This window comes from Bactrocera oleae, chromosome 6, assembly GCF_042242935.1.
Source record: "Bactrocera oleae isolate idBacOlea1 chromosome 6, idBacOlea1, whole genome shotgun sequence".
NCBI classification, from domain to species: domain Eukaryota; kingdom Metazoa; phylum Arthropoda; class Insecta; order Diptera; family Tephritidae; genus Bactrocera; species Bactrocera oleae.
The window spans coordinates 63,140,403-63,166,711 of record NC_091540.1 but is presented as its reverse complement, the minus strand read 5'-3'; the positions used below and the strand labels follow the sequence as shown (position 1 = coordinate 63,166,711).

At 32.0% G+C, this 26,309-nt stretch overlaps 1 protein-coding gene across 1 annotated transcript in view; it reads right to left on the bottom strand.

Annotated features, from left to right (window-relative positions):
• ko (Stork-head domain-containing protein knockout) overlaps positions 1 to 26,309 on the bottom strand; it is a 280,842-nt gene that overhangs the window by 96,560 nt on the left and 157,973 nt on the right. The window contains exon 5 of the mRNA XM_014229640.3: positions 13,118 to 15,195. Within this exon, the coding sequence (XP_014085115.2) occupies positions 13,118 to 13,252 (135 nt within the window). The 5' untranslated portion in view covers positions 13,253 to 15,195. The remainder of the gene's footprint in view (positions 1 to 13,117; positions 15,196 to 26,309) is intronic.

Here is a 26,309-nt window from a genome sequence, read left to right as displayed (position 1 = left end):
GTTTGTAATATTGGTTTTATTACTGTTACGAGTGTTGTCGTTGCGGATACGTGACAATTAAATTTTTCCATTTGTTTATATAGACTTTCAATTAATGGATATTTTCGAAGTGATGGAAAATATAGTATATCTACATATGTCTGTGTATTATGTAGGTTGTGTAGAGATTGTATAAGTATGTAATTCCAGACATTTAATTTTAATGGAAAGTGATAAAAAATATAATATAAATTTGATGAATTCTCAATAATTAAAAATTTTAAATAAAATATTTAAAATGTTAGGGTGGTCCAATTTGTTTTAAGCAAAATACTAATATAATTTGGTGATTGTGGAAAATTGAGCTTCCGAAATTTTGGTATATACATATGGACCTCGAGAAAAAGGTAGAACAGAATTAAACCATTTTTGGAACATTAATTTTTAAACTAAGAGTGTATTAAGCATGAATTACTTATAAATAAGTAATAATTTTACCTACAAGTGGGTAGCTCTACGCCTTTGTTAACAAAAGCTCAAACAGTTCTATATTTTAAAATAAGAAGAACAATTACATTACGCAATAATTTGCAGAGCTTTATATGTACAGAGATATATATCAACTTTGCCACGACGTTTGTTGCAGCCAATGGAAAACATCGGTGACCCTATTAAGCCCATCTATATATTGTATATGTTATGATCAGTGTGTGAGCTGGGTCGATTTAGCCATGCCCTTTCGAGTTTTCGAGATATCGATCCGAAATTTTGCACACGTCCTTTTCTCTCCATGAAGCTGATGATTTGTTGGAACCGCCTATATCGGACCACTATAGCGTAAAGCTGCCATACAAACTGACCGATCAAAATCAAGTTATAATAAGGAAATTTTGACGAGATATGTTCACGAAATTCGGCCCGTATTATTGTTCAAAGCAACGCCACTATAGCATATAGCTGTCATGCCAACTAATCGATCAAAATCAAAAAGCTGTTAATGTTCTTTCTTGCTTTTTTTTACATAACCACACTTTTTAAATTTTCCACTGAGAAGTAATTAAGGACAATGCTACCAACTAAACAAAAAAAAAAGTGCTGAAAAATATTCAGCGCGGGCAATTTAAACTTTGTGGTCACAATGCACACCTCTGAGCTCCTTTTGTTTAATTTGTTATCATCCATATGTCTAAATTTAAATTTATTTTTAAAACAATAAAAATACATACCATATGTACATATATATGTATAATATATATTTTGATAATATAATATATCCGTAAATGTAAATGCACATTTAAATGCAATTTGCAAAATAAGTCGTTTTATAATCTCCAAAAATAACTCAATTTGCAATAAACAAGAAATTAATTTCGTTACTGCGCTTACGGCATAAAAGCGCTACGTTGCCGTTAATGCGATTATGAAATTCCCAGAGCGCAGCAGAAATGTAAATGGCGCGACTGCAATGCAATTTGCGACATGATGCGCTAAAAATCGTTGACATTTTGACAGTTTTGATGCGACAATTTGTGTGGCGGCGTCGCCTTTATGGCCATTTCCATGTAGCGCATTGTTGTTGTTGCTAACACTATCTTCACACACATACATACATACATATATAGTATATGCATATGCGGCGTGTGGCGCATAATCACTTTACAGTTAACTTGCGGTTGCTGCCGCAGTCAATTGCAAAAAGTGATTGTCACTCGATTTGCATGCAGTGCTAGTGGCAACACCGTCGTCACTGCCACTGCCAACGATAGCGAAGACAACAACTATACATATGCATATGTATAATATATATGTGTATATATGTTGGTCTGTTTGTGGCGGCCGCATTGCGAATTGTCATTCGGCAAAAAAGTTTTTAATTGCCCAAATAATGGGAGCAATGAACCGCAATGATTGAGTGACTTTGCGTGCAAGCGACTTTGGTGAGGTGGGTGAAACGTGGTGGGCGGGTGTACTGGGTGAATATGTTATTGTTTACGAGTGCTGTGGTTTTGGAATTATTTTTCTGTTTTACAGTGCGGATTAGAATTTCAGATTTTGCAATAGTTAGTGCTAAGCAAAAAAAGTTAGATGCAAAAGTTGCACATAACCTATAAGCAAACTTTAATATAGTATATACCTACATATGTATATATTATATAAATAAATGCATATTTATATAAGTTTGGTTGTATGTCCTCAAACATTTGCATTAAATTAATTTTTATTACTTTTTTAATTAACTATTACCTTGACTTCACTTTCTTTGCTCTCCATTTCGCAAATTAGCGCTACTTTATGTGACCAAAACCGTAAGAAATAACTTGAATTGCTTGCTTTCATTTTCAAATTTTCAACAGCGCTTACAAATGTACTCAGCTAAGCATATAATATATATTTACACACACACACATCTAACCTCAGTGTATAAGTCGCGTTTTTCCCTTTCAACGGTGGCACTTTAAGTTCAACTTCCTCACATTATATGTACATAATTAAGTGAATATCTGTGCTTTAAAGCATTAACGTAATATCCGCTTAGTTAGTACACGTATTAGTGGTTAAATGCCAAAAATAAAAATAAAAATAAAAAATAAATAAATATAAAAACATTTAATTGTATCATTACTTAATTAACTAATGCAAATAGATGGAGATATTCACAGTGATGCGTAACGAGCTGTAAAGTGCTTTTAAGCTCAAAAACTTAGTTTACAAATTTTATGTATATTTTTTGCAAATACGTTAAGTATTAAAAATTAAAAAAAAATATATATATATAAAAATAAAAATAATAATATAATTAATTAAATATATTTTTATTAAAATTTTAAAAAGATGTTTCAGAAATATATATTTTATTCGAAATTTTTCATTTGTTTCGAATATATTCTTCAATAATATTCTCCACAATTCCAGTCCTAAATGATTAAAAGAAGTTTTCAATTCTCTTAGATAAACCGAAAATCAGCAACAAAGTCCGTCGCATTTGTTGAAAATATTCATAAAAAATGTAATTTTTGCGCCTGAGGGTATCAATACTGTGATTGAAATATTGAAGCTATTGTAAAATGGTACGATTGTAGCAAGAATCAGTCTAAAGAGTTTAGTGCACTTCCTGAAACTTTCATACAATTAAACATAACATCGCAGAAAAAAGGTTAACTTCGGTTGGGCTGAAGCTATAATACCCTTCACAAATATAAAATATTCTATACCATAATCCTATATGATCCGATCTAAAAAATTTCTTGGAAAATTATAGTGTTGCCTTGGAAAATAACCAATAACAAATTTTGTGAAGATTTCTCGTCAAATATAAAATATTTCCATACAAAGACTTGAGTTGAGTTGCGCTCAGTTGTATGGCAGCTGTATGCTATAGTTGTCCGATATCGGCGGTTCCGAAAGTGTGGAAAAACGGGAAGTGTGCAAAATTTCAGATCGATACCTCAAAGAAGAGGGACTCGGTCACGTATATACAGACAGAAAAACAGACAGAAAGACAGATGGATATGTCTAAATCGTTAATTTATATATATAATTTATAGGATTTTCGATGTTTCCTTCTGGTTGTTAACTTGGTGGCAAATGATCGAATATAGGTTGTTCCTCTTCCACACGTGTGTTATATTCTATATACAGAGTTCATGGGTCATGAAAATTGAAATTACACAAATTTCGGAAAGTCAAGAAGAGGTAAGACCAGAACTTTTTGTTGACGAAGAGAGTGGAAGGCAAATATTTTCTCTTTTTTCTGTACCATTACCAGTTTTCAACCGAAAAGTTTTACTACTAACGTATTCTTCCTACCATGATCTACCATTTTGAATAACAGAAGCAGTGTTTGCTGTTATTGTAATGTTGATATTGTTTCAGTTTCAATCGGACTGGACAAAGTGCTTCGAAAATAGCTCCACTTTCAAGCATTTATTATTATTTCTTCATTTGAATACCAGAAACATGTTTAAAAATACTGGTATTTACAGAAAAAGTTACTGTTGTTTCGAGATGAGCATCTGAAGCACTTTACTTTTATATGAAAATAAAAACTAAAATCTACTGAGGTTAGGTTCAAGAAAATTTTTTCATGCTGTTATTTCGGGTTCAAAAACCACAAGAAATAACATCACCAATCTACTATATAAAACGATTTCTCGAGATAATTATCTAATCGCTGTTCGAAAGTGTTCTCTTATAGACGGAATAGTCGACTGTATATATTTTGAGTTTTGAAAGCAGAATTTAGACTAAAAGAGCTCTCGTCTGGTTTAAAGGGTTTGGAAATAGATAAAATGAAGAATTAGAAGTAGGAAATAAAAATTTAGACTGGCATACCCCATTTAGCATAAATCAAACGGGTTGCAAAATATTTTTTTTCTTAGGTATTACAGATTATATGTTTAACCCTTGTGCGATACTCAAAATATACCCACAAATTTGTCAAAGCATTATTTATTGCGCAACTTTAAACTCATCGCCGTGAATACCGCTAATTCATCTATTGTCTGCCTAACATAACTCACATATTGTATGCGAAACTGAAGTGAAATTGTATAGAAAAGATGACTCGCTTGATTTCCGCTCGTTAAGTATGCAAATTTATTTTGCCATGTAACCAAAAGCTGTACATTATGGTTGAGTTGAGAAAAATTAAACGAAAACTCACAAGTAAACAAAATTTCGAGGGAAAATAACGAAAAGGTGTGTAAAGCTGTTTATATTATGTAATAGAAAGTGGAGATATTTGTATGAAAATCAAGAAGAAAATTAATAAATGAAAACAGTATTTTAAAACTCAAAGCATTGAAAAGCGAAGTAAATTTTCGAAAAAAAAAAATCTAAAATATTTTAGCTCACTAACTGGCATACAGTGCGACACATTCGAAACTATGTTAATAGCGGTTTTATTTGTTTCGAACACGGCCTTAAGATGTTTAACATCTGCTCCACTTTCGGGAGAACAAGTGTTTGAAACTAAATACGTAAGCGCATGCTTGCCGGTAGAGTCATACAAAGGAGGGTCTGTTGTGTTGCGCGTTCTTTTTGTAGGTTGTTAGGCAAACACAGTTAGTTGACTTGTGTACGAGCGACAATTCAATGAACCAAATTTGTTTTATGACTCAGCGGACAGACGGATATGACAAGTTCGTTTGCTTCGAGATATTAACACTGCCATATATATGGTATATATATATTGTAGATATATATGTATGTATTAGGGTGGGTCAAAAAACGATTAATTTTTTTCTATCGTCTAAGATGTCAAAGATGTCAAGATTAAAAATTTTTGGTAAATTGCGCGCTGAGGTAATATTTTTTTTTAAATATAATGAACTGTAAAAATATTCATTTACGATTTAAGGTTGGATTTTAACATCGAGTAACTTTTAATCGATTCGAAAAAAATCATATCATACCTTTCTTGTAGATAGTCTTTATCTCTACACAAAAAAGTACTAATTTTCTCCATATAATAATTGGTTCAAATATATTAAAAAACCAAGCAGAATAAGAAAATATTCATGTGGTGTTTATATGGGAAATGAAAAACCACAATGCGCCACCTGTTAATAGTAATATAATATACAGAGCCCAAGCTGTACCAGAAATTTTATTTCCGACGAATTTTTCACGGTAACTAAACAAAAGATTTACAAATTTTTTTGGCATACCCTAGTATAAATATATATATATATTAAATATATATATGCGCAGACAGGCGTTTGCGCACACTTTTATTGCTTTTGGGACAAGTAACATGTACATATATATACAAATTATTTACATATGTATGTATGTACATATACCATATACATATATACTACATAGCATTTTCAGCCTCATGTAAGCACATTTGCATGCGTGTTTTGAGAAAACAATGCCTTGCAGTTGAACATTTGATGTTTTCCGTGCCTTGTTTGGCACATTTCCGCCACCGATGACGCCGCCAACAACACCAACAACATACACAACACTATGAAAATTTGTAAATGCTAATTTTTAAGAGCTAAAAATTTATTTGTTGTAAGTATTTATGAGATCGGCATACGCATTTATGACTCGCCAAGGTTGCCAGTGTATCCCAAACTAGCTAATGATCGGCGTTTTTCAATCAAATGTCAAGTGTTTGTTAATTCATCGGCCATATTTATTTAACATATTTGTTAATCGCATTAGAAATAGTTTTTCCAATATCGTTCTACATAAATTATTTACAACGCATAGCATAATATTCACTAATATGTTTAGACATGCGCACACCTTAACATGTCGATATGTAAATATTGGTTACTTATGTAAGTGGTCAACAGGGGTACAAATATCTAATGTAAATACATTTTGAGTGAGATGATGTTAGTTCAATATCAAATATTTATGGTTTATGCAAATATTTTATTGGAAACTAATGTGTGCGAAAAAGATTAAAGCAAGCCGCGAGATATTTACCGTAGGAACGAGTGGAAACTTTGCATGGCAATACCCTTAACAGTATCTACCCTAGTAGTATGTTGACTACGACTATGTTGTATGTTTGCATCTGCTTGAGGATTTCGTGAATTATTGGCTCTGTGATGGTGTTCAAAAGTAGATCAAGTTTTTTATAAAGATTTTTCTGATAAAAACCTATCTTGTTCTCTTTCAAAATTATTGCTCATACATACAGCTCACTTAAGTAATTACTATTAAATAGGTTTGTCATTCGATGTAAATAATATCGCAGCAGGGTATGTGTCTTCACTAATTTTCGCATGGGAATCAAAGTTTCAAACCGAGATTCATAAGAGTTTTGCTGAATACTTCAACCTTTTATATTTTGATTGTCATATAACGCTGATCTTCATTTATACAATAATACCTCATTTACTGTTATTAATTTCGCTTGAGAGCAGAAAAAGTGATTTCAATAACAGAAAACATAAATTGGCGTTTAGCACAAGCACACTTTTTCGCAGACGTAGAAATAAAATAGAATTCCTGTCTCTGTTTGATTCACTACAAGTTTGCTAACGCTTAGTCAAATTTTCCATATACCTATATGTTATACGTCTCGTCTAGGATAGCCAGTCAATAGCTTCAATGGATTTAAGGTGCTTTCCCCTAGCGTTTCATAAACAGAAAAGAGTCACGGAGAGCCAAATCTTAAGAATACCGTGATTAAGCAATGCTTTTCGTTTAGTATTTGGCCAAAAAGTTAGTCACAATCTTGCTTTTGAAAATGAGACAGCGCATACAGGTCTTTTGGATCATCCAAAACATTAACCAAATGTATTGAGATCCGTAAGAATATTTGAGGTCGTCTGCTATCTCTCCGATGCCAACCCGACGATTCTCAAGCACAGTTTCTTTAACTTTTCCGATGTTATCGTCATTAACAGACGTGTGTGAACGGCTAGAGGATGACTTATTTTTATTAATATTAGATATATTGAAGGGAGAGTATATGGAGTTACATATGAATATAAGATTGAAGCGGAGAATAGTGGCAATAACTTGCAGTGCTCCATGTTTCAAATTTTAATTCATCAAATTTATTTCCGTTTTAATGTCACATAAATTGCGGTACAATTTTATGAAATAATATCGTAAAATAATATCGTATTCGTGCAATAAACTGAAATGAGCTTGTAAACTAATATAAAGCAACGCTGGCGTTATGCAACTAACGACATTTCGGTATTGTATATTTACCATAAGAAAAAAAAAAATAAATTTCGAAACAAAGGTTTTTCTGTTAACTGAAGCATAACAATTAACATTTAACACTTTGCTCCGAAATTAGTAATAATTAGAGTTTTGCATTGAAAACAGCAAGTGAATAGAAAACTATGGAAAAAAGCGCGTTAAAACTGAAATTATATAAATTTCTGTGAACATCACAGGTGTCAAGTGCAATGTCAAATGATTTTGAATTCACGTACTTATACAATACTTGTTGTTGGTGGAGCGTGAATTTGAAAAGCGTTTGCGAATAATGCGATTATTATTATTGTTGTACGAGTTAATAACATGAATTCGCAAAACACCAACATTGAACTACAGTATGCAAGTGGCCTTTAGCGAACTATGTGTATTGACATTGGTGAGAAGAAAATGTGAGGTTGGCAGAAAATTGCATAAAAAAAGTAAGTGATTTTTATGTGTCACAAAATAAAAAAATATATTTTTTTAATTTTTATAAAATATATAATATACAATATATATATTACAAATTTACAAATTACAAGTAATTATTAAATAAAATTTTTTTTCTTAAATTTTTTTTAACTCTGTACTTGCTTACACGAATGCAATCAATTATTCAAATCAAGGGAAAATTAATATATATAATTTTTTTTAAGATAGCTTAAATATGTCAGTTTATTTTAAAACAGTTTTTTTTTACCATAACCTGATATTTATAGATTTTACTAACCCTCAACTTAAAACCTACAAAATATTTGGTTAAGTTATAAATCATTAATAGCTATAAATCATAATAAATATCGAGCTGGCGATTATATTTAATATTTTTTTTTTTTTTATAAAAAACTGAATAAAATGCTAATCAAATTTCATTTTAGAGTTCAACGAATGAGAAATTTTCATAACTTAAAATAAATGGTTAAAATTTGCCCCCCCGCAAGCCTTAAAGCAATAATTATTAATAATTATTACCGGTGTTTAAGTCGATTTTTATTTGAATATTATAATATATAATAAATTTGGTAAGCTGAAAATCAAATTTTTCATAAATTAGCTGAGAGTCAATTTGGCAGCGTGGGAATATCGAGTAGTGAAGGTGTAGTTACCAGAATTACGTATTAATAGAGTGGGAAAACACCCGTATCAAATCGGATATGGAGTGTGAATTAGCTGTTAGGCTAATAAATTTCAAAATCAAATATTACATGGCAGCGAAAGCGAAGCTAAAGAGTAAGAAAAATTCAATTAAAAAATGAGTCAGTCGATAACTTTGGAGTCGATCTGCATTGCAACTCGCTACAGATCTGCCATTTAATTTTTTTTAGAAATTTGATCTGCGCGATCATTCTGCGAAGAATAAAACTATATTTTTAAATTTTTTAAAATATTTGTGAGACTTAGTTTTATTTTAGAAACTCATGAATCTCAAGAGGGGTCTCGCAGTAAGCAAGCAATTATAGCTTGCTTTTGTAGAGTTACTTAATGATCGGCATTCCATTTCTAGCTTAATGGGCCACAAAATAAACTTTAAAGAAATTCTGCCAAATGAAAGCTTATTTATGTCACGAAAGCTCTAAGGTACTCAACGTTATTTACTTATAATAAATTTTGCTTAAATTTAAAATTCAAACGTAATGAAAAAATTTTATCTCGTAAAAATTTATATTTTAAAAACCAATTTAAAACGAAAAGTGCTGTTTTAGAGCAATAAATGCGTCTGCTAGCCTTTACAGTTACTAACTTTTATCTAACGCCATGCACACATACATATATAATAAATTATTAGATATGTACATGTATTCCCGTTTGGAATTGCAATATTCGCACAGCTGAAAAACAGACAAAAAATGAAACAAACAAAGACCGGAAATTGCAGTGCAATAACTTCTCAAAGTCATCAATAACCCGCAACAAACACGCACATATGCACACACACACACGCAGATGTGCAATGCCACCTCAGTATGCAAGTGCAAGGCCACACAAAAAGGTTCAGCCACAAGCGAGTAACTTCAAGCTCACGATATACATATTTTGTTATTGTGGGATGTGCTTTCAGGGCGGACAACCATATTTCCGCTTGACTTGCATTTTGGGGCACGAGAGTGGCATAGTGTGTGTGGTGCAACGAATGCAGTTCACCACACTGAGCTGTCAATGAAGAGCATTGCGAATAGTGAATTATATCCGTATGCACCACGACGGCAGTTGCAGTTGCAAGTTGCAATTGTGGCATGTCTAGTCCTTGTGACGCCTAGTCGAACGCATAACCTTTTTGCTTCCCTGTGTGGTATGGCCCTCTTTAGCTTGCGCGCGTTGCATTTGCCAAGGAAATACGGGCGTTAGAAAACATGTGCGCCGAACTGGTGATTGGAGGAGCAACTTTTTGGCTATTGCAGTGGCGATTGTTGTTTGAAAGTTTTTCGGCTGCAGACGATTTATCAAAACTAACTACGTGCCTTACTGTGCGGGTGCAGTCATGTGCAAAAAAGATATTTTGTTGTATTGTTTGGCAAGTTCTTTTTGTGATAGCATCTTTACGCTTGGTTTGATTGTAAATATTTTAAATTATTTTAGTTCTTCAAGTGGAAGTTAGTTGAAGTCTATTAAAATTAAAATTTTGTTTTGGAAACAAGAGACTTTAGCGCATGTAGAAATTAGTTGCTCTCAACTAGCGCTAAGACTTCATGTGCTATTTGATTTGATCCCACAAAAGCTTTCAAAACATCGTTTCCTCGAACGAGATCCTCTTTGGCAAAAAATAACAAGTGAAAGGACTACCGAATTCAATCCCAATTTATATTTAGCACAGAGTAAGTCTTCTTTCCTATTTGGAGTATAAATACTTTTCACTTCATTTGCTTTTTGTTCCACAAGTTCAATTATTTACAGCTTTGTGTTCCACAAGTTCAATAATTAACAGATTTAACATACAACTTTTCTCAAGGCAAGTTTCTCAAAGGCAATTCCTAAATATTTTCGAAATATGATTATTAAACGGTATGAAATTCGTTTTTTCTATCTACTTGTTTGAGAGTAGTTCTTAAATATTAGAAATTTTTAAAATTTATAAGTAAAGGCTGTAAATAACGACGTAGACAATATAGTAAAAAGTTACAAGTTCAACAGTTATTCATGCCCCTAAACCATATAGGAAATAGATTTTTTTTGTTATATGTTTCAAAATCGACATACTTATAATGTTACTTGGATGTCTTCCGAAATTTAACAGAATATAAAAACCAGATTGGGCATCGTAAGTAATGATAGAATTAAAATGACAGTAAAAAATGGACAAACAAAAGTTTGAGTTAATTGGTCATGGGAGCAAAATTTCGATTGAACCAAGATTAAAAAATTAAAAAAAAAAATTTTTTTTCTAATAGTTATCTGTCTGAGTGCACTTTTGTAATAAAACATCTTCTCTTGAAGTCCACCATCACTCATGAATATAAATCAAGTGAATCCACACAATTTTTATGAGCTAATAGTTTCCATTGATACATTTGTCCTCAAGTGGATAAAAAATTTTGCTGGACAAAACTCTGAAATAGAATCAGTCAAAGGGTTTGAGGTCAAGTTCAGTTACCAAACAGTTGGACATCGTACTACGCTTTGGTTTCAAGAAGGCAAGGAAATATCATTCAATAAGTTGCCGATGAATGGAATTTGCTCCCAAGAAGAAGTTATGCTATATGCTCTAAAAGCTAGTAACAGATTTTAGGAGTAGGATCTTCCATTTAAATTAATAACCTTACAAGATGAGCCAACCAAGGAACCAACAAAAATAATATACTCAGTCATACCATAAACACCTTTTTTACAGAATTTAGTTACAAGAAACTATTTCATGTTTAAAAACAAAAGAGAATCAGATAAAATCGTACGATTGCTACTACTAAGGAAAATATGCTTTTTGGTTATGCCAAAAAATATTCATCAGCAGGACTTTGAGGATTAGATAAAATTATTTCCAGGCGGTTCATCTTGAAGAGGAATATCAATATTAGTGGGAATATAAGAGAAAATAACTTCCTTTCGCAGAAACCCTAATTTTGTGCGCTTAAGTAAACGTTCACTTCTGCATATCCCTATTATTGTATTCTGAACACTTAATATTAAGTTTGCCATAAGGTCTGCAACACCTAGAAGGAAATCTTGGAGATCTTATAAAGTATAATGTTGGTGATCAGCGTGTTTAGCTGAGTCGATTTAGCCTTGTCTGTCTGTCTGTCCAACTGTCTGCTTTTATATACGCGAACTAGTTCTTCAGTTTTTGAGATATCGTTCTGAAATTTTGCTCATATCCTTTTCTCTTCAAGAAAATGCTTATTTGTTGGATTTGCCAATATTGGAACACTCTAGGATATAGCTACTATACAAACTGACAGATCAAAAGCAAGGTTTTGTATGGAATACTTTTTTATTTGGGAAAATATTCTTTCCGAAATTTGGTATGGAGTATGGTAAGACAATGGTATAATCTCCGAAGAAATTAGCCAGATCAAACCATTATACCATATAGCTTTCATACATATTCGGAGCAACCAAAATTAATAGGTTTTACTTTTTTTTTGATATTTATTATTATAATGGGTTTATGCAGGAGAACTAATATGTAACGGTATCGAACCTAAAAATCTTCAAATAGTGCGCAAAGTATTGCGGAAGACTTCCCCAGCCAGCTCTTAGAGACACTATTAAATGGCATAATCAATTTTAACTCTTAGGGAGGTTGCAATGTCCAAAAGATTTTTGAAATTGAAAGTCAGCGCGTAAGTTGAATGGGTGACTTACTCACATATGCGAATATGTGTGCGTAAAAATATGTGTCAGCGCACACAAACAATTGTAGTTTAAATTTAATAGTTCAACAATTACCTTTTACAAAAGACAAAACAATTAAAGACACTGAAATCGACGCAGACACGGCCGGCATTCGCTGCCACAATACGATTTTCGCTGATTTCTATCTACGAGCGAACTGTAGACACTTCATACAAATGCTGTCTCTACAATGCATGTGTGTAAACATATATATGTATGTGTATGTGTGTGCTTGCACTTTTATTTACTCTAATTGAAAGTTAAGTCAAGTTTAACACAAGTGGACAAACACGTGAAGAAAAGGGCCAAGGCCGCGAGCAAAGCATATCTCAGCGTAAGCGTGACACAAATCGAAAGCCAGTTCGCGGCTGCGCCACGCACCGACCAACAGCCAACACTGGTGCACAATTAAATCGTAAAATAAAAGAAAACAAAAAACACAAAAACAAAAAAAAAAGTGTTTAAGAAAGTTGTGAAAAAAGTGGCTATGCCCACATATCTCTGGTATATGCGCAAACAACAACAACAACACTTATGTGTGCCACAAAAACATGTTTACCACTGTGCTTCTGCTACACTTATGTGCCATTGCATATACATAAGTATGTGCTCACTTTCGGTGGCAACTCACCTGAAAGATCATATAACCCGAATCGTACATCCAAAAGTCCTCCGGGGTATGACCGGGTTTGCTTAGCTGTATGGCGAGACAGCGCTGTAATATCAGCCGACAACGTTGCGGTGCACCGGGCGATTTCGTACCCATTGTGTTGCTGTTGTTGTAGTTGTTGACGATGAAAATATTGTCGCTTTATGATTTAAGCACTGGTGTTAAGAATTTACACTTGAATATTGTTTGCACTTTTCTTTTATATGTGTGCGAGCGAAATTTCACTTTCTTAACATGGGGGTGCAAGGGGAGTGGCTTGCAGTAGCACTTGTTTTTTATGTATTAAAAAAGTTTTCTTTCAATTACTGTTCACTTTTCAACTATATTTTCTTATAATATCTGATTTAAAGCTTAAAAATTTTTTTTTTCTAAAATAATTTTTTTTTTTATTAAATCTCTTTTTTCTGTTTTAATACATTGTTAAAAAATTTTAATATTTATTAATTCGAAATAGTTTTAGCTGTTTATTGGTATGTTTTAATAATTATTTACAATTTTTTTTTAATTTTTGTGTTTTAATTATTTATGATTTTGAAAAAATTTTATATTGTAGTTTTTTTTTGTCTCGATATTTTTTTTTATAATATTTGTTTTAAAAATTTTTTATTTGGCAGTATTTTATAATATTCTTTGCTAACTTTATAAACTTGATAAGTTCAAATTTTGGTTTTTTTAAAAATGGTTTTCAATACAAAAATTTTTAGTGTTGAACATTTTTAGTACGTTCTTGTGTAATATTGGTCTCAAGAATTTTTATTTGCCAGTTTCAAAAATTTTTTTGAAAACTTTTTCAAAATTTGTTTTAAAAATATTTATTTTGAAAGTTTTCAATATATTTTGATATTAACTCTTATATATCCTATTATTGATTTTGTGTACAAAATTTTTTTTTTTTTAATTTAATTTAGTTACAATACCTTTTTAAATATTTTTTAAATTAATTATAATATTTTTTCAAACAATTTTTACTTAAATTCACTCGTAAATTTCGTAATTACTTAAATTTTTCGTCAGTTATATTATATGTTTTATTGACACACATACATTCATATGTGCTTTTCGTTATGTAATTCTGCTCGTTACGAATTCGTTTTGATCTTTCGCAAAAAAAATTTTTTTCTGGGAATTTTGATAAATTTATTGCTTTGTGCTACACAAAATTCACTTTACATTACATACATTTATAAGAGCGCTCATTAAGTTCGCCCAACAAGTTCGTATCTTTTCGCTGATTTTTGCAATCTTTTCTTTTGGTCAAAGTTACACTCAAATCACTGATGACACCCCGGACAGTAGGGCACGAAACCCAAGCAACGTTAATCGGTAGCTTTTTTGCATTCCATTTACACGCATATTTTTACTTGCAATTCACAATATTCACTTTTTTTCTTAACGCATGCGCGACACAATTTTTTAAACCTCCTGCGTATTCCTGCGGTTCGCAGGCGAAGAAAAGTACTTGTACGTATAAGAAATTACGTTTGCTCGCCTACACCATGACTATGTACCAACACACGCAACAAAATGCCGCACAACCGCTATAACGGACAACGCGCGTCGGTAGATGAATTCGTACTAGCGCTGTCGGAGCGCCATGCCTGTTGACAAAGTCAGCCGAAAAATTCAGTTGCTCGTTTCAGTTCTCCACCGGCGATTGGAGCAAGCAGCAGCAGAAATGACGAAGGCAGCGGCAGCCGCCAATGTGCCAAAAGTCGAAAATTAACAAAAACAATGTCTGGAGTTGGTCGCAAAGTGCCTGAGCAAACAAAAACAATACACAGACACGAACTGCTTGAGCAAAGTTGACGACGACGACGTTGCGCAGCGCATTGGAGACACCGACGTGCACACGATTACTCTCGCCGATTACACTGACTATCACGACGCCAACGACATTTGCCGAACGCTGTACACTCGTCACTCTGTATCTTACTGCTGCAGTGGATGCTAGCCATGAGGTGGTGGCGATGGCGTTTGGAGGTGGTGGCGTTAATGATCGCTACTGCACGACTGCCAGCTTCGTTGGTGAGCTGTTTGATCTGTAATGAGAAGAGAAAAAGAGAGAGCGCATGAGAGCAGGTGAGAGATTGGAAGAGCACGTGTGTTTGGTAGCAAGATGTTGGCGCTTTTCACTGCAAAATAATTAATATGACACTACACTAGGGCAAAGCTTGCTGGCAATAGTTAACTGCGGCAAGAGCGCCGGACAACATGAATTGCTAGCTGCTGTCAGCAACAAGTTGGTGGCAGCAAGCGCTCTCAAGAATCTATAACCGTGATCAGTTGACGATCGTCGCATGCGAAAGATCACAGCTTTTCTCACACATAATAAAATTAGAGTTGCTGGCGCTTTTGTTGTTGGCTTACATATTTACATCTGCTTGAAGGTGTGTGTATATTATAAATGAGACCCTCACATTCCGCTGTGAATTTGAATTGTGTAAAATGTGGCAGATCGAGTTCACACACTGCCTGTGCAATGAGCGGCAATTCGAAGCTCACTTTAAAAATTGCAAAAAAAAAAAATTAAAAATTTTTTTCTTCGGTCGTTCAATTAAATCTTGTACCTGTTGTTCGTGCTGGTGATTTGGCTGGGTTTCTCACCAGCTAGGAATGTAATTTCTGGGCTCGTAGCAATTTTTTTTACTAGTCTGCGCTGTTTTATGTCAGACTTTTAATCATGAAACAATGCGCATGGTAAAATGGAAAGGTGATTCATGGTATATGTCAGCGTAAAAATGGAGCGTAAGCTAATAAATAACGGTAGTTCTTGAATGTGTAGCGGTTTTTATTTGTTATGTAGTAAATCCAAGAACATAGTGGTGCTCTACTAACTATAAGTTAACAGTATAAGTGGCAGAAAATAATATTTGTATGACGACGTTGTAAGATGGCCATAATCAATGTATCGCCTATGTTGAATAATAAATATCGAATTTTGACTGAACCTGATTTAGCGTTTACCAAAACCATAATTTATGTGAAGCCATTTGAAACTGCGAGATCGAGTTCCTTGAGAAACAAACTCTCTTGAACAGTTTCTCGGTAAGAGATAATGGTTATAATATATGTATGAACATATATAGTTTTACGAGGACTATCTTCGTGGTAGACAGTACCTGTTTAAATTTAGGGTAAATTCCAGTCGAAATTTGCTATGAGATGAATGAAAAAGTTAAGGAGTCACTGTAGTTGAAAGGAATGCTAGGAATATTTTTAATATAAGAATAATGTTTCGGAGCTTAAATCTAAGTTCCGCGAATATTGAAAATTGAGTACGAAATGTTTAATGAATTTTAAACATTTACATAACCGACTTGTTTAAATGTTTATTATATGAGAGATTTCTCAAGAAATTTCAATTTTTTTCCTAACGAAATGGATCAGTAGAGCTTCGAGACATAACAATATCAATCTAACTCTCCAAGAGTAAGAAGGTGGTTTCATCGGAATCGAAATTCAACTCACGTATGAGCTTGCGCTACTTTTTCAGAAAGTGCTTCAACTAGAAAGAATTTTAGGTTTAATGTATTAGTGGTAAGGTAAGACGTTAAATGCAAGGTTGATCACAGATTACACGCAAAAGGGATGCCAAATATTTCGGTATTGATTTACGCTTTTTCACCTAACTGTTAGGCGGTTTAAAATTTTGATTTCTCTCTGATACCTTCGACAGATAAATATATATTGTTTGGCAAGGGAGTAATAGTCAGAAAAATTACCTATGTTCCCCTCAAGTGGATATATCCACTTGCAAGTTAGAAAAAACTCATTTTTCAAACTCAATAGTATTCATTCGTTCGTTACTTGAAAAATATATTTAAAAAGGTCGTATGAAAATTCAAGCTGATCGGTTCAGTCGTTTTGGCGATATTTTATATACCGACTCTGAAAACACGATTTCGAGAAAACGTTTTTTGAAGTTTCGGATGCCGATTAAACTAAGTTTAAATTTGTTCACAAATACGCAAATGTCTCCGAAAATATTTGGCAGATCAGTTTCAAAATTTCCGAGAATATTTTTAAATATGTCTATAAACGATTTATATGCAATAATAAAAACGATTTTTGAAGTGCGCAAGTGCACATGAGCTCTTAACAACAGTTTTCTTTCTAATAAACACTACTAGACAATAGAAGTTGGTTTCAAAGTGGTTTCATTACGAAATGACTAACACACATCATTTTCATATCTAAATAGTTGCCAGAAATAACGGAAATGTTCCAAAAAATATTGCAAACCATCTGTGGATATTATTGTTGTGCACAATTCGACTTTCGTCAAGTAGTTAATCAATCTTGCGATATGCGGTCCGGCTCAAGTTCACATGCAGCCATGCTTACTTTTCTCATTAACATGTGTTACAGTGCTTGAGCAAAGTCAAGCTGAAAATCCGGATACAATTTTAACTGTAGAAAAAACGCATTTCGGAAGATTTATTAGCCATTCTACCAGCATGTGAGCTTGTTGAAGTGCTAAAGTTTTTTGCAACAATGCGATTTTGGCATACATATGTAATTTTTATAGTACAACTATTATTCATCCACATATGTGTGGAGGTATTTGTAAGTGTGTGGTTCTGCTCTATTTAAACAAGGTTGACTTAAATAAGTGTTGTAACATATGTGTGTATATATAGACTTAGATGCAGGTTCTTAAAAGTTGAAAAATAATTGGAAATAATACGAAAGATTAGTGAGTTCAAGAATCTTTTTAGATCTGTCTGTTGACTACGACAGTGCTGAGCTTTAATGTGCCAACTTTATGGCTTTTTGCTTTTTGCTTTATTTATTTATTTATTTTTTGTTTGCTTTGTACTTATAATATTTTTCTTTTCTTAATTTCATTTTTTTATAAGCATTTATGGCATATCTCTGAGTTGGTGTTTATGAGAGTGTAGCCACTTTAAGTACATAAAACATATAATATAATATATATGTAGTGCGATGTATGCACTAAAAAGCTTGTGGCTTCGTGCGAATATCTGAAAACTCATTAGCGGAAGTTATAATTTAATTGCTTAGTCGTGGTTTATGTGCTTTTGTTATTATTTGGAATTTGAAAGACACATTTTTTTGACTTTGTCTCATTTTGTTTTATTTAACTGTAAATTGATATTATTTTCTAGTATACACAGAATGTATTCTATTTGCCTACTTGACTTTTAAGTATATAAAAAAAAGAATTCTCTTTTATGTATATACATATTTCTGTATATATTGATACAATGGTTTGTATTAATATTTTCAGTTCTTTGCAACAACAGAATCTGCAAGAAGACCTATATGCTGCACAGATAGAGTATTGCAATGACATTGAGCTCATTTAAATTTTTGGTAATTTTTTGATTATATTTTCGAACATAGGTCATTTTGCGGGTATTAACTTCTAGAACTTTTACAGAATTTTATTTTTTAGGTTTCATTCCCAGAGCAGGCCGAACCTTTTTTTTAGATATAACAGAGACCTACTGCCTGTGGATTAAAGTATACTTTAAGAAGTGGAAAAATTATATAATATATGGAACAAGTAAAGACTCGTCGTCTCTCAAAACAATGTTAGAGTCATAACAATTATGTAACTAATTGCTCTTAAGTAATTAGTATCTCTAAGTAGTTAGTATCTCTGGATAATAAAATTTCAGTAGAAAGACAAACTTTTTTAGAGGAGACTAGTTTTCTACGCGATCTTCTACTACCATATTTTATATCTACTATATATTATAAAGGTGATGTAAACGGAAGAGTGATATCTTTAAGAGGCTTTTCATATCAATTAAAAACGGGCGCAGAAGATCTCTACATAAATTTGCGAATACTATGAGTAGAAATAAAAACAAACTAAGAAGTGGCACAACTCCAAAACTAAAAATTTGAAAAAAGTTAAGAAAATGGCTTTGTTCTGTGTGTTACATACATTCAGCAATTTTCTATAATATATATATGTATGTTGTTTATTTAAATTCAACTAGTGACAGCAAAATCAAAAACTTATAACAACGGTACTTTTTCGCTGAAAGTAGTTTAGTTAGAGAATACATTAGGGCGGCAGTTAGAGATGCGTGTCGGTTTTTGAAAGATACTGAATGAAATATTTCAGCTATGACGGTTTTAAATTCACTGTTTAATAATGAACTTATCTTCTGTTTGGGTATCATAGACATTGGTGATAACAATAAAATATTTCATTCGGCGATTTCCATAAACCAATTACGTAATTTCCCTTTCCTTTTGTTTTAATATTTGTTAATTAGTGTAACATCTTCGAAGGCAAGAAATTATAATTTTTAAATTTTTCATGCTTTCCTTTTTACAATATACCATAAGTTTAGCATGTACATATATTTAGTTCAAGGGACGCTTGGCCGACCAGATTTAGGTGAATGATCTCAACGGCTCGTCTTCGTTATGTAAATTTTGCATTTGATTTTGTTGTAATTGCCTTTAAATGCGGAAATGTAAATTTATCTTGTTAACAAACACGAAGAGACAGACAAAGCGTTGGAAAATATTTATGAACTATTTTTATGAAGAATTAAGCGTGAAGTTGTTTGTTAAGCTCAACAAAACAGTTATAATACAAAACAAATATTTAGAGAAGAGATAAATGAACTTTATCAGCAGAGTTACTGAGTTAATATTTATAATGTTGGCTTGTGTTTATATAGAGATATGTATGTGTGAGGTGTACACGCACAATATATGGGCTGGTCTAAGCAAATATCGGCTTCGCACCTATAAGAATTTTTTGTAGAGATATTTCTGCAAATAAATATGTATATATTTTAAAATTTATTTGCTTAGCAAATATCTTTCTTAATTAAATTTTAGAAGGTTATATAATTTACATAAATTGAACTTGTTAGTAGAAGACTAAACGAATTGTACACACTCCCTGTAACTGTAACTACATATACATATGTATGTATGTATCTTCTTCATTTTGACAGTATATAGGCTTAGATTGTAGGCTGAATCGACTTGAATTATTTGATTTTTGATTTTTTCGAAAAAAAGGTTGCCACATGCATGCAATTTTTAAGTAAAATTGATCAAATTTATATAAATAAACTGATTATCTTAGAAAACACTCTAAATTAAGAATTTGTTTCAAAAGCTGATCGTTGAAAAAATTTTCATCAGTGTTGCCAACTGTTAAACAATTTTAACTAATTTACGATACAAATATCGAGAAATAGTGCGAAGTGCATTTAAGGAAGATAGCCAAAACTTGCATAGTGTTGCCACCTGTTATATTGTTTCGAATGAATTAATATGTAGCAATGATAAATATAATAGCAAAATGTCCGGGTAAAACTAAAAAGCTGTAAAAAAGTTTTCTACTGGCGATATTTTTAAGCAGAGCTGCCAACTGTTTCAAATTTAAATTCAAAAAAGTGTAATGAAAATATTTATGTCAAATGATAGCTAGCTGAAAAATTGGATAAAATTGGTAAAAATAATTGGAACAATAAATTTTTAGAACTAAAAACTAAAAAAGCTGCCAGATTTTTGAACATTTTAAATAAAAACTGATAAAATTATGATAGTTGAAAAATTTGATGCAATTAAAAAACAATACATGTATTGGCAACAAATTGTGAAAGTTTAGAAAACTTTCAGTTCAAAATATTTTTTTGAAGAGTGTTACCAATTGTTTAAACATTTACTTCAAAAAAATTTATCAGAGAATCTATATATTTATCAGAGAATCGGTATATTGCAATAAAGTTGTTGAAAAGGGTTCATTAAAGTTTGCAGTTAAAAATATTTGCACAAGAAGGGTTGCCACATGTTGATATTTTGTATACAATCTAACTGACCAAATACATGTATCAAATATTTCAATATTTCTATCATAGTTTGAGACGTAAAGAAAAACTTAAGTAGGAGATAACCATATGCATATGAAAAGGGTTGCCACATGTTACAATTTTCTATTCAGTTTAAGTGCTGAAATTAATTAAATTTTACAATATGTCTACCAAACTAGAGATTTTAAGGAAGATTTATGTGGGTTTATTTATGATAAGGGTTGCCATATTTTGGAAAAATTGTACCGAAATAAATTTGAAAAATAATTTCATTAGATCAGCAGCCTATGTGTTCAATTTCGAACATATTTTTAAGGTCTAAAAATTTTAATAAAAAAATATCAATAAAACTTTTCCCTTCCTTGTTTCCCAGCCAAGCTTCATTTTTGTCAACGGAAGTTTTTGCACACAAGTCTGTGAGTTTTTTGTACACTTTAGGAAAATATATTTTTTCACTTGTCTATATATATACATTAGGGCAGGTCAAAACTAACTGATGTGTTGTTTTTCGCTTCATAATCTCAAATATTGGTTGATAGGCACCTTTAGGAAAGACTCTCCAAGTATGAGCACTTTATTGTTACGGGAAGGCTTTCCGACTAACGGTTTTCTATTTTTTACCCTAATATAAATTTGTATGTATATTACATACATATATTTCCATTGTACCTAAATGGAACATAGGGTCTCAAACTCTCGTTATAAACTATATTATTTTTAATACTTTTGCTCAATTATATATAAAATTATATTTCTGCAGCCTTGGCCACATCAATAACTTGTCAACTAATTACGTTTTGTCATATTTCACTTAACATGACTCGGCTTAATTTCGTTAATTAACGCTTGATTGCACTGTATATTTATATTTACTTATGCATATATATATACATATACAAGCAAGCATTTACTACCAATCAATATTGCCAATATTCCAGCTGTATTCCGCTTGAATTGACCAAAATGCCGCATGTGTATGTTTGTGTGTGTTAAAAAGCAACTTGTCAACTCTAAATTTTGTCTTATGATCTCATCGCCCACATAATTTATTTAATTTCTTTCGCGCCGTTGTCCACATTGTAAGCCACATTTCATTATAGTTGTTCCATTTTTACTGTTTTTTGATATTTGCTTTTTTTTAAGTTCGGTTTCGCATTTGGCATTTGGCATTTAAAAGGTTTGTCCATCCCAAAAAAAAATAAAAATAATAATAACATACATAAATGGTCTTGCGGTTTCTTTTTACGTAGATCGAAGATTAATGTTCGCTCGTTTTTATTTGGACAGACGTGCCGACGCGTATGTTTTAGGGTGAGGCTTAAATAATTGGTTACACCAGTCTAGTTTCCGAAAAATAAATCACCGAATTTCAAGATCTACTTCTGGAATGATTTTCTGAAAATTTTTAGATTTTTTAATCCATACTACTGTGGTCTCTAAGGAGTCTCGAGAAAATTCAATTATTGTTTTTTCCTCCAATAACCAAAATCGTTTCGTTTTTAATTTGGTTAGAGTAGTCGCTAAAGTCCTAACATCTCCTAACGGAATCGAAATTTCTATACTAAGTGTATATTCTTTTAGTAAAGTATTATTCCAAATGGCTTGTGGTGATGTTCTTAGTGTAAACTGAACTCTTTGTGTCCTGTGTACCACACCCTAAACCGCCTTTAAGTAAAATTTAAAAATAAAATATTTTGGACCCTAGTCGATACAACATATGCTTTTGAGTTTCGGAATTCCAAAGATAGTATTGTTTCCTTATTTTTAAGCACCACCCTACTATATATATATACATTTGCATAAAAAAACTTGTATGTTTCGATTCGCAACGCTGTTTTTTGTGATTTTTCGTTTTTGGCAAGCAACTTGTGTCGAACTACGATTTCTTTGTGGTTCATATTTCAATACTTTTTTTCCAGTTGCCAAGCTTATAACAGAAGAATGTGCCTCGCGCAAAGACGCAAAGTGATCAGAAGGTCTATGGATCATTGGTTACAAATTTGATAAAATTTGCTTAAGAAATTTTCGCTGTATTATATTCGAGGTATTGTTCGGCGAATTTGCGCTTGGCGTTGTTCATGTGCTGAGCTCACAAAAACGTTTGACTTTTTTTGTTATTCAAAACCCTTTAAGCGATTCATCGTTGCTTTTATTGTGGTGTGTTTTTGTGTGAGCTTGCATGCCAATTAGCGGTGTAAATATTTGGTATTCTTTGCGCAAATAACAGTTAATAACAAAGTTACGTACATACAGATCATTTCCATACATACATATATACAAGTACATGATACGATTTCTAAGCTGGGAGCTTTGCATTTGACGATTGTGTTTTTTTTTAATAAATTAAGGCGAAGAAGCGCTTAAAAAAATTGAACTCAATCGCCATGCGACTGCGATTTGGAAGTACTATACTTCTAGTTATCTGGAGTGGCTTTTCGATAGTTAAATTGCATGAAAATTGAAGCAAGATTTTTTGATGTAACGGAATAAATTTTATCTGTGATTTATTGTGTAAAGAAAATAATGTTTAAATTAAATTTAAATTTAATATTTTGATTGGTCCACCAGCTGCCATTACTACTTCACGACATGTCAACATATAGCATTATTGATTAAATTCCAATCTAGCTTTGTTCAAAACGATTTGACAGTAACTGAAAGGGCACACCTAATGTGACAATCTTAAAAGGCGATTCAGTAAAACTTTTGAAGACATTAAATATTTTCTAAGCCACACCCATTCTCCGACGGTCTTAAGCAAAAGATCGTCCACTGCTGCAGTGATTTTTGCTTCTCCGTGGGTCGAAGCCAAAAAAAAAATTTCTCTCCTGAAAATATGGTGCGCACAATGACCATCGGTCGATAAGCTGATTGAATTAAGTGCAGCACTTTAGAAGGCTGTAACTCGATTTAAAATTTTGGTATGTTATTGTGAAAGTCTTTTTTTATATGTAAACGTGTGTTCTTTAGGCAAAGAATACACCTAACGATCTTGCAGCCAGCTAGACGTTTAGGTATCTCCGCTATAAAAAAAAACTTCATTATAGAACTTTTGAAATATTTAATTACGTAAGTCTGCTGTAATATTTACATATAATTATATAGTATATTTAACGGATTGGACGATAGAATAGGATCTGGGGTCCATTAAACCTGTACCTAGAAGCTTGAACAGTTTTGGTCCGATTTGGATAATTTTTGGCCACTAGCTGGCAGACTTCAAAGGCACTATAGCAATTCAAATATCCAAGTTTTTGAGTTTTTTATTTTTATCTTGTACAAAAAAAGGATATTTTGTATTTGGTTTCCGATGGGTTTCAACCTACTATGAATTTATTTCTTGTTGTATATTTTTCAAAGGCACTAGGCCATAAAATAGAAACTACGACTTAAACCCATTGGCCTTAGATATTGAATAAAGTAGGAGCTTTGTTGAAAAATGTTAAGCTAATTTCCAAAAATTTTTTTTTTTGTTTAATTGGTGAATGTATCGTATGCCTATATAAAATCCGTAAATGCAGTGAATACTGTTGCGAATAGCTGTTAATGTTGATGTTTACAAAATTGATTGCAATTTAATTGTAAGTGCTGGCACGCAAACACTGTAAACAAAATTAAAAGATGTAAAATATCTGATAACAGAAGACGTGATCAAGAGATGTTAGATGCAAACTGCTATTTAACAGTCTGCTAATAGTGATCATGAGTTTAGAGAAAATTAAGTGTTATATGAATATATGCATGTGAGCATGAGTGAGACTTTATTGAGACCTCATCTGGTGTTGTGACGCGTTTTTGACGGATAATTAGAGATATAAAAATAAAAAAATAAAATTAAATTAAAATAAAATAAAAATAAAATGATATAAAAATAGTAGATTTAATCAAGTATTACTACACATTAATTAAAGCTTGAAGTACTTCCTAACAATCCACTGGCCTTCATATATGCATATATGGATAGATATTAAAAAACATCATCCCTAGAACCAACCATATCTGAATGAAAACTAATGATGTTAAATGACAACTGTCAAAAAGCCTGTGGTGATTTGCAATTATGATCTAGATTAATGGATGTTAAAGTTCGATAATGTAAGATAAAGTTTGTAAATATTACTTTCATAATATTAAGTAACACCTTGTCTCTCAATTCTACAGGGAATTCTTTACATTTCTAGCGTACTAACAATCGTTTCGAGATTAATAAGCGTATTTTAAATGAAATAAATTTTTTTAAATATATTTAGTCTTAAATAAATTAGAAAAGGCCACTAGTAGTTCAACTAAAAATTTAATCTTACTTTAATTAAAATTTTATATTTATTGGTAATGGTAATCGTCATAAAAATATGTGTCACAAGTTGATAAGCTCCAATATTTTCCGCTTTGTTTTACAAACATAAACGTAAGTTACTACCAATTTTATTACTTTTTTCATTACACTGTCAATAAAAAGTACGCTCACCATCAATGAAGATGATTTACTTTCACGACGTTGAAGTTTATGTTAGAAAAGTTATATTTACTTTTGAACTAATGTATGTAGGTCAAGAGAGTCTAGTTCGAAATATGTAGTTTTCACTTTTTTGTAGGCCCATTGAGCTTTAAGGTGCTATTGGTTGCTTAATAAAGGTAGTGTCAATAATAATTAAACTTTAGTGGCTCATTAACTAGGTGGAAAGGAAATGCCGACAGTAACTTAGTGTTGCTAGAAGACGCTGAGTGTTAAATTGAGGATTTAAAAGGCGCTTGAGACATATGTTTTCCAGCCCATGATGGTTAAGTTGGATTAAGTTATGTTAACAAGATCATCTAAAATCAAGTTACGTTAGAGTTAAGTTGGGTTGGCAAAAAAGTTATATTAGTTTGATTAAAGTAAGGACGACGCAAAGAGCTATAAGTCAGGTTAAGTTGAATAAAATATAGGTTAAGCTGAAAGAACTAGATTCAGTTAAATAAAATATAGGTAATGCCGACTAAAATTTATGCTAGACTGAATACAAATTAGGTTAGGCTGATTAAGAGTTAGGTTATGTCAAATAAAATATTAAAAATTAGGCTAGCTTGGTTAATATTAGGTTGGCTTGAATAAAAGTAAGGTTAGATAAAATAAAAGTTAGGTTAGAATGAAAAAACTAGCTTAAGTAAAACTTGTTTTAGGCTTAAATAGGTTCAGTTGACTAAATTTAGGTTATATTGATTATTTTTTATAGAAGGAAGACGAAAAAGTTAAAATTGTTGTCAACGAAGGATTTTTCACGATTTCGATTTTGCTAAGTTTCTTCACTTAGGGCGTCATCTAGCTACGAAATTGTAAAAATTTAAGTGTTAAGATA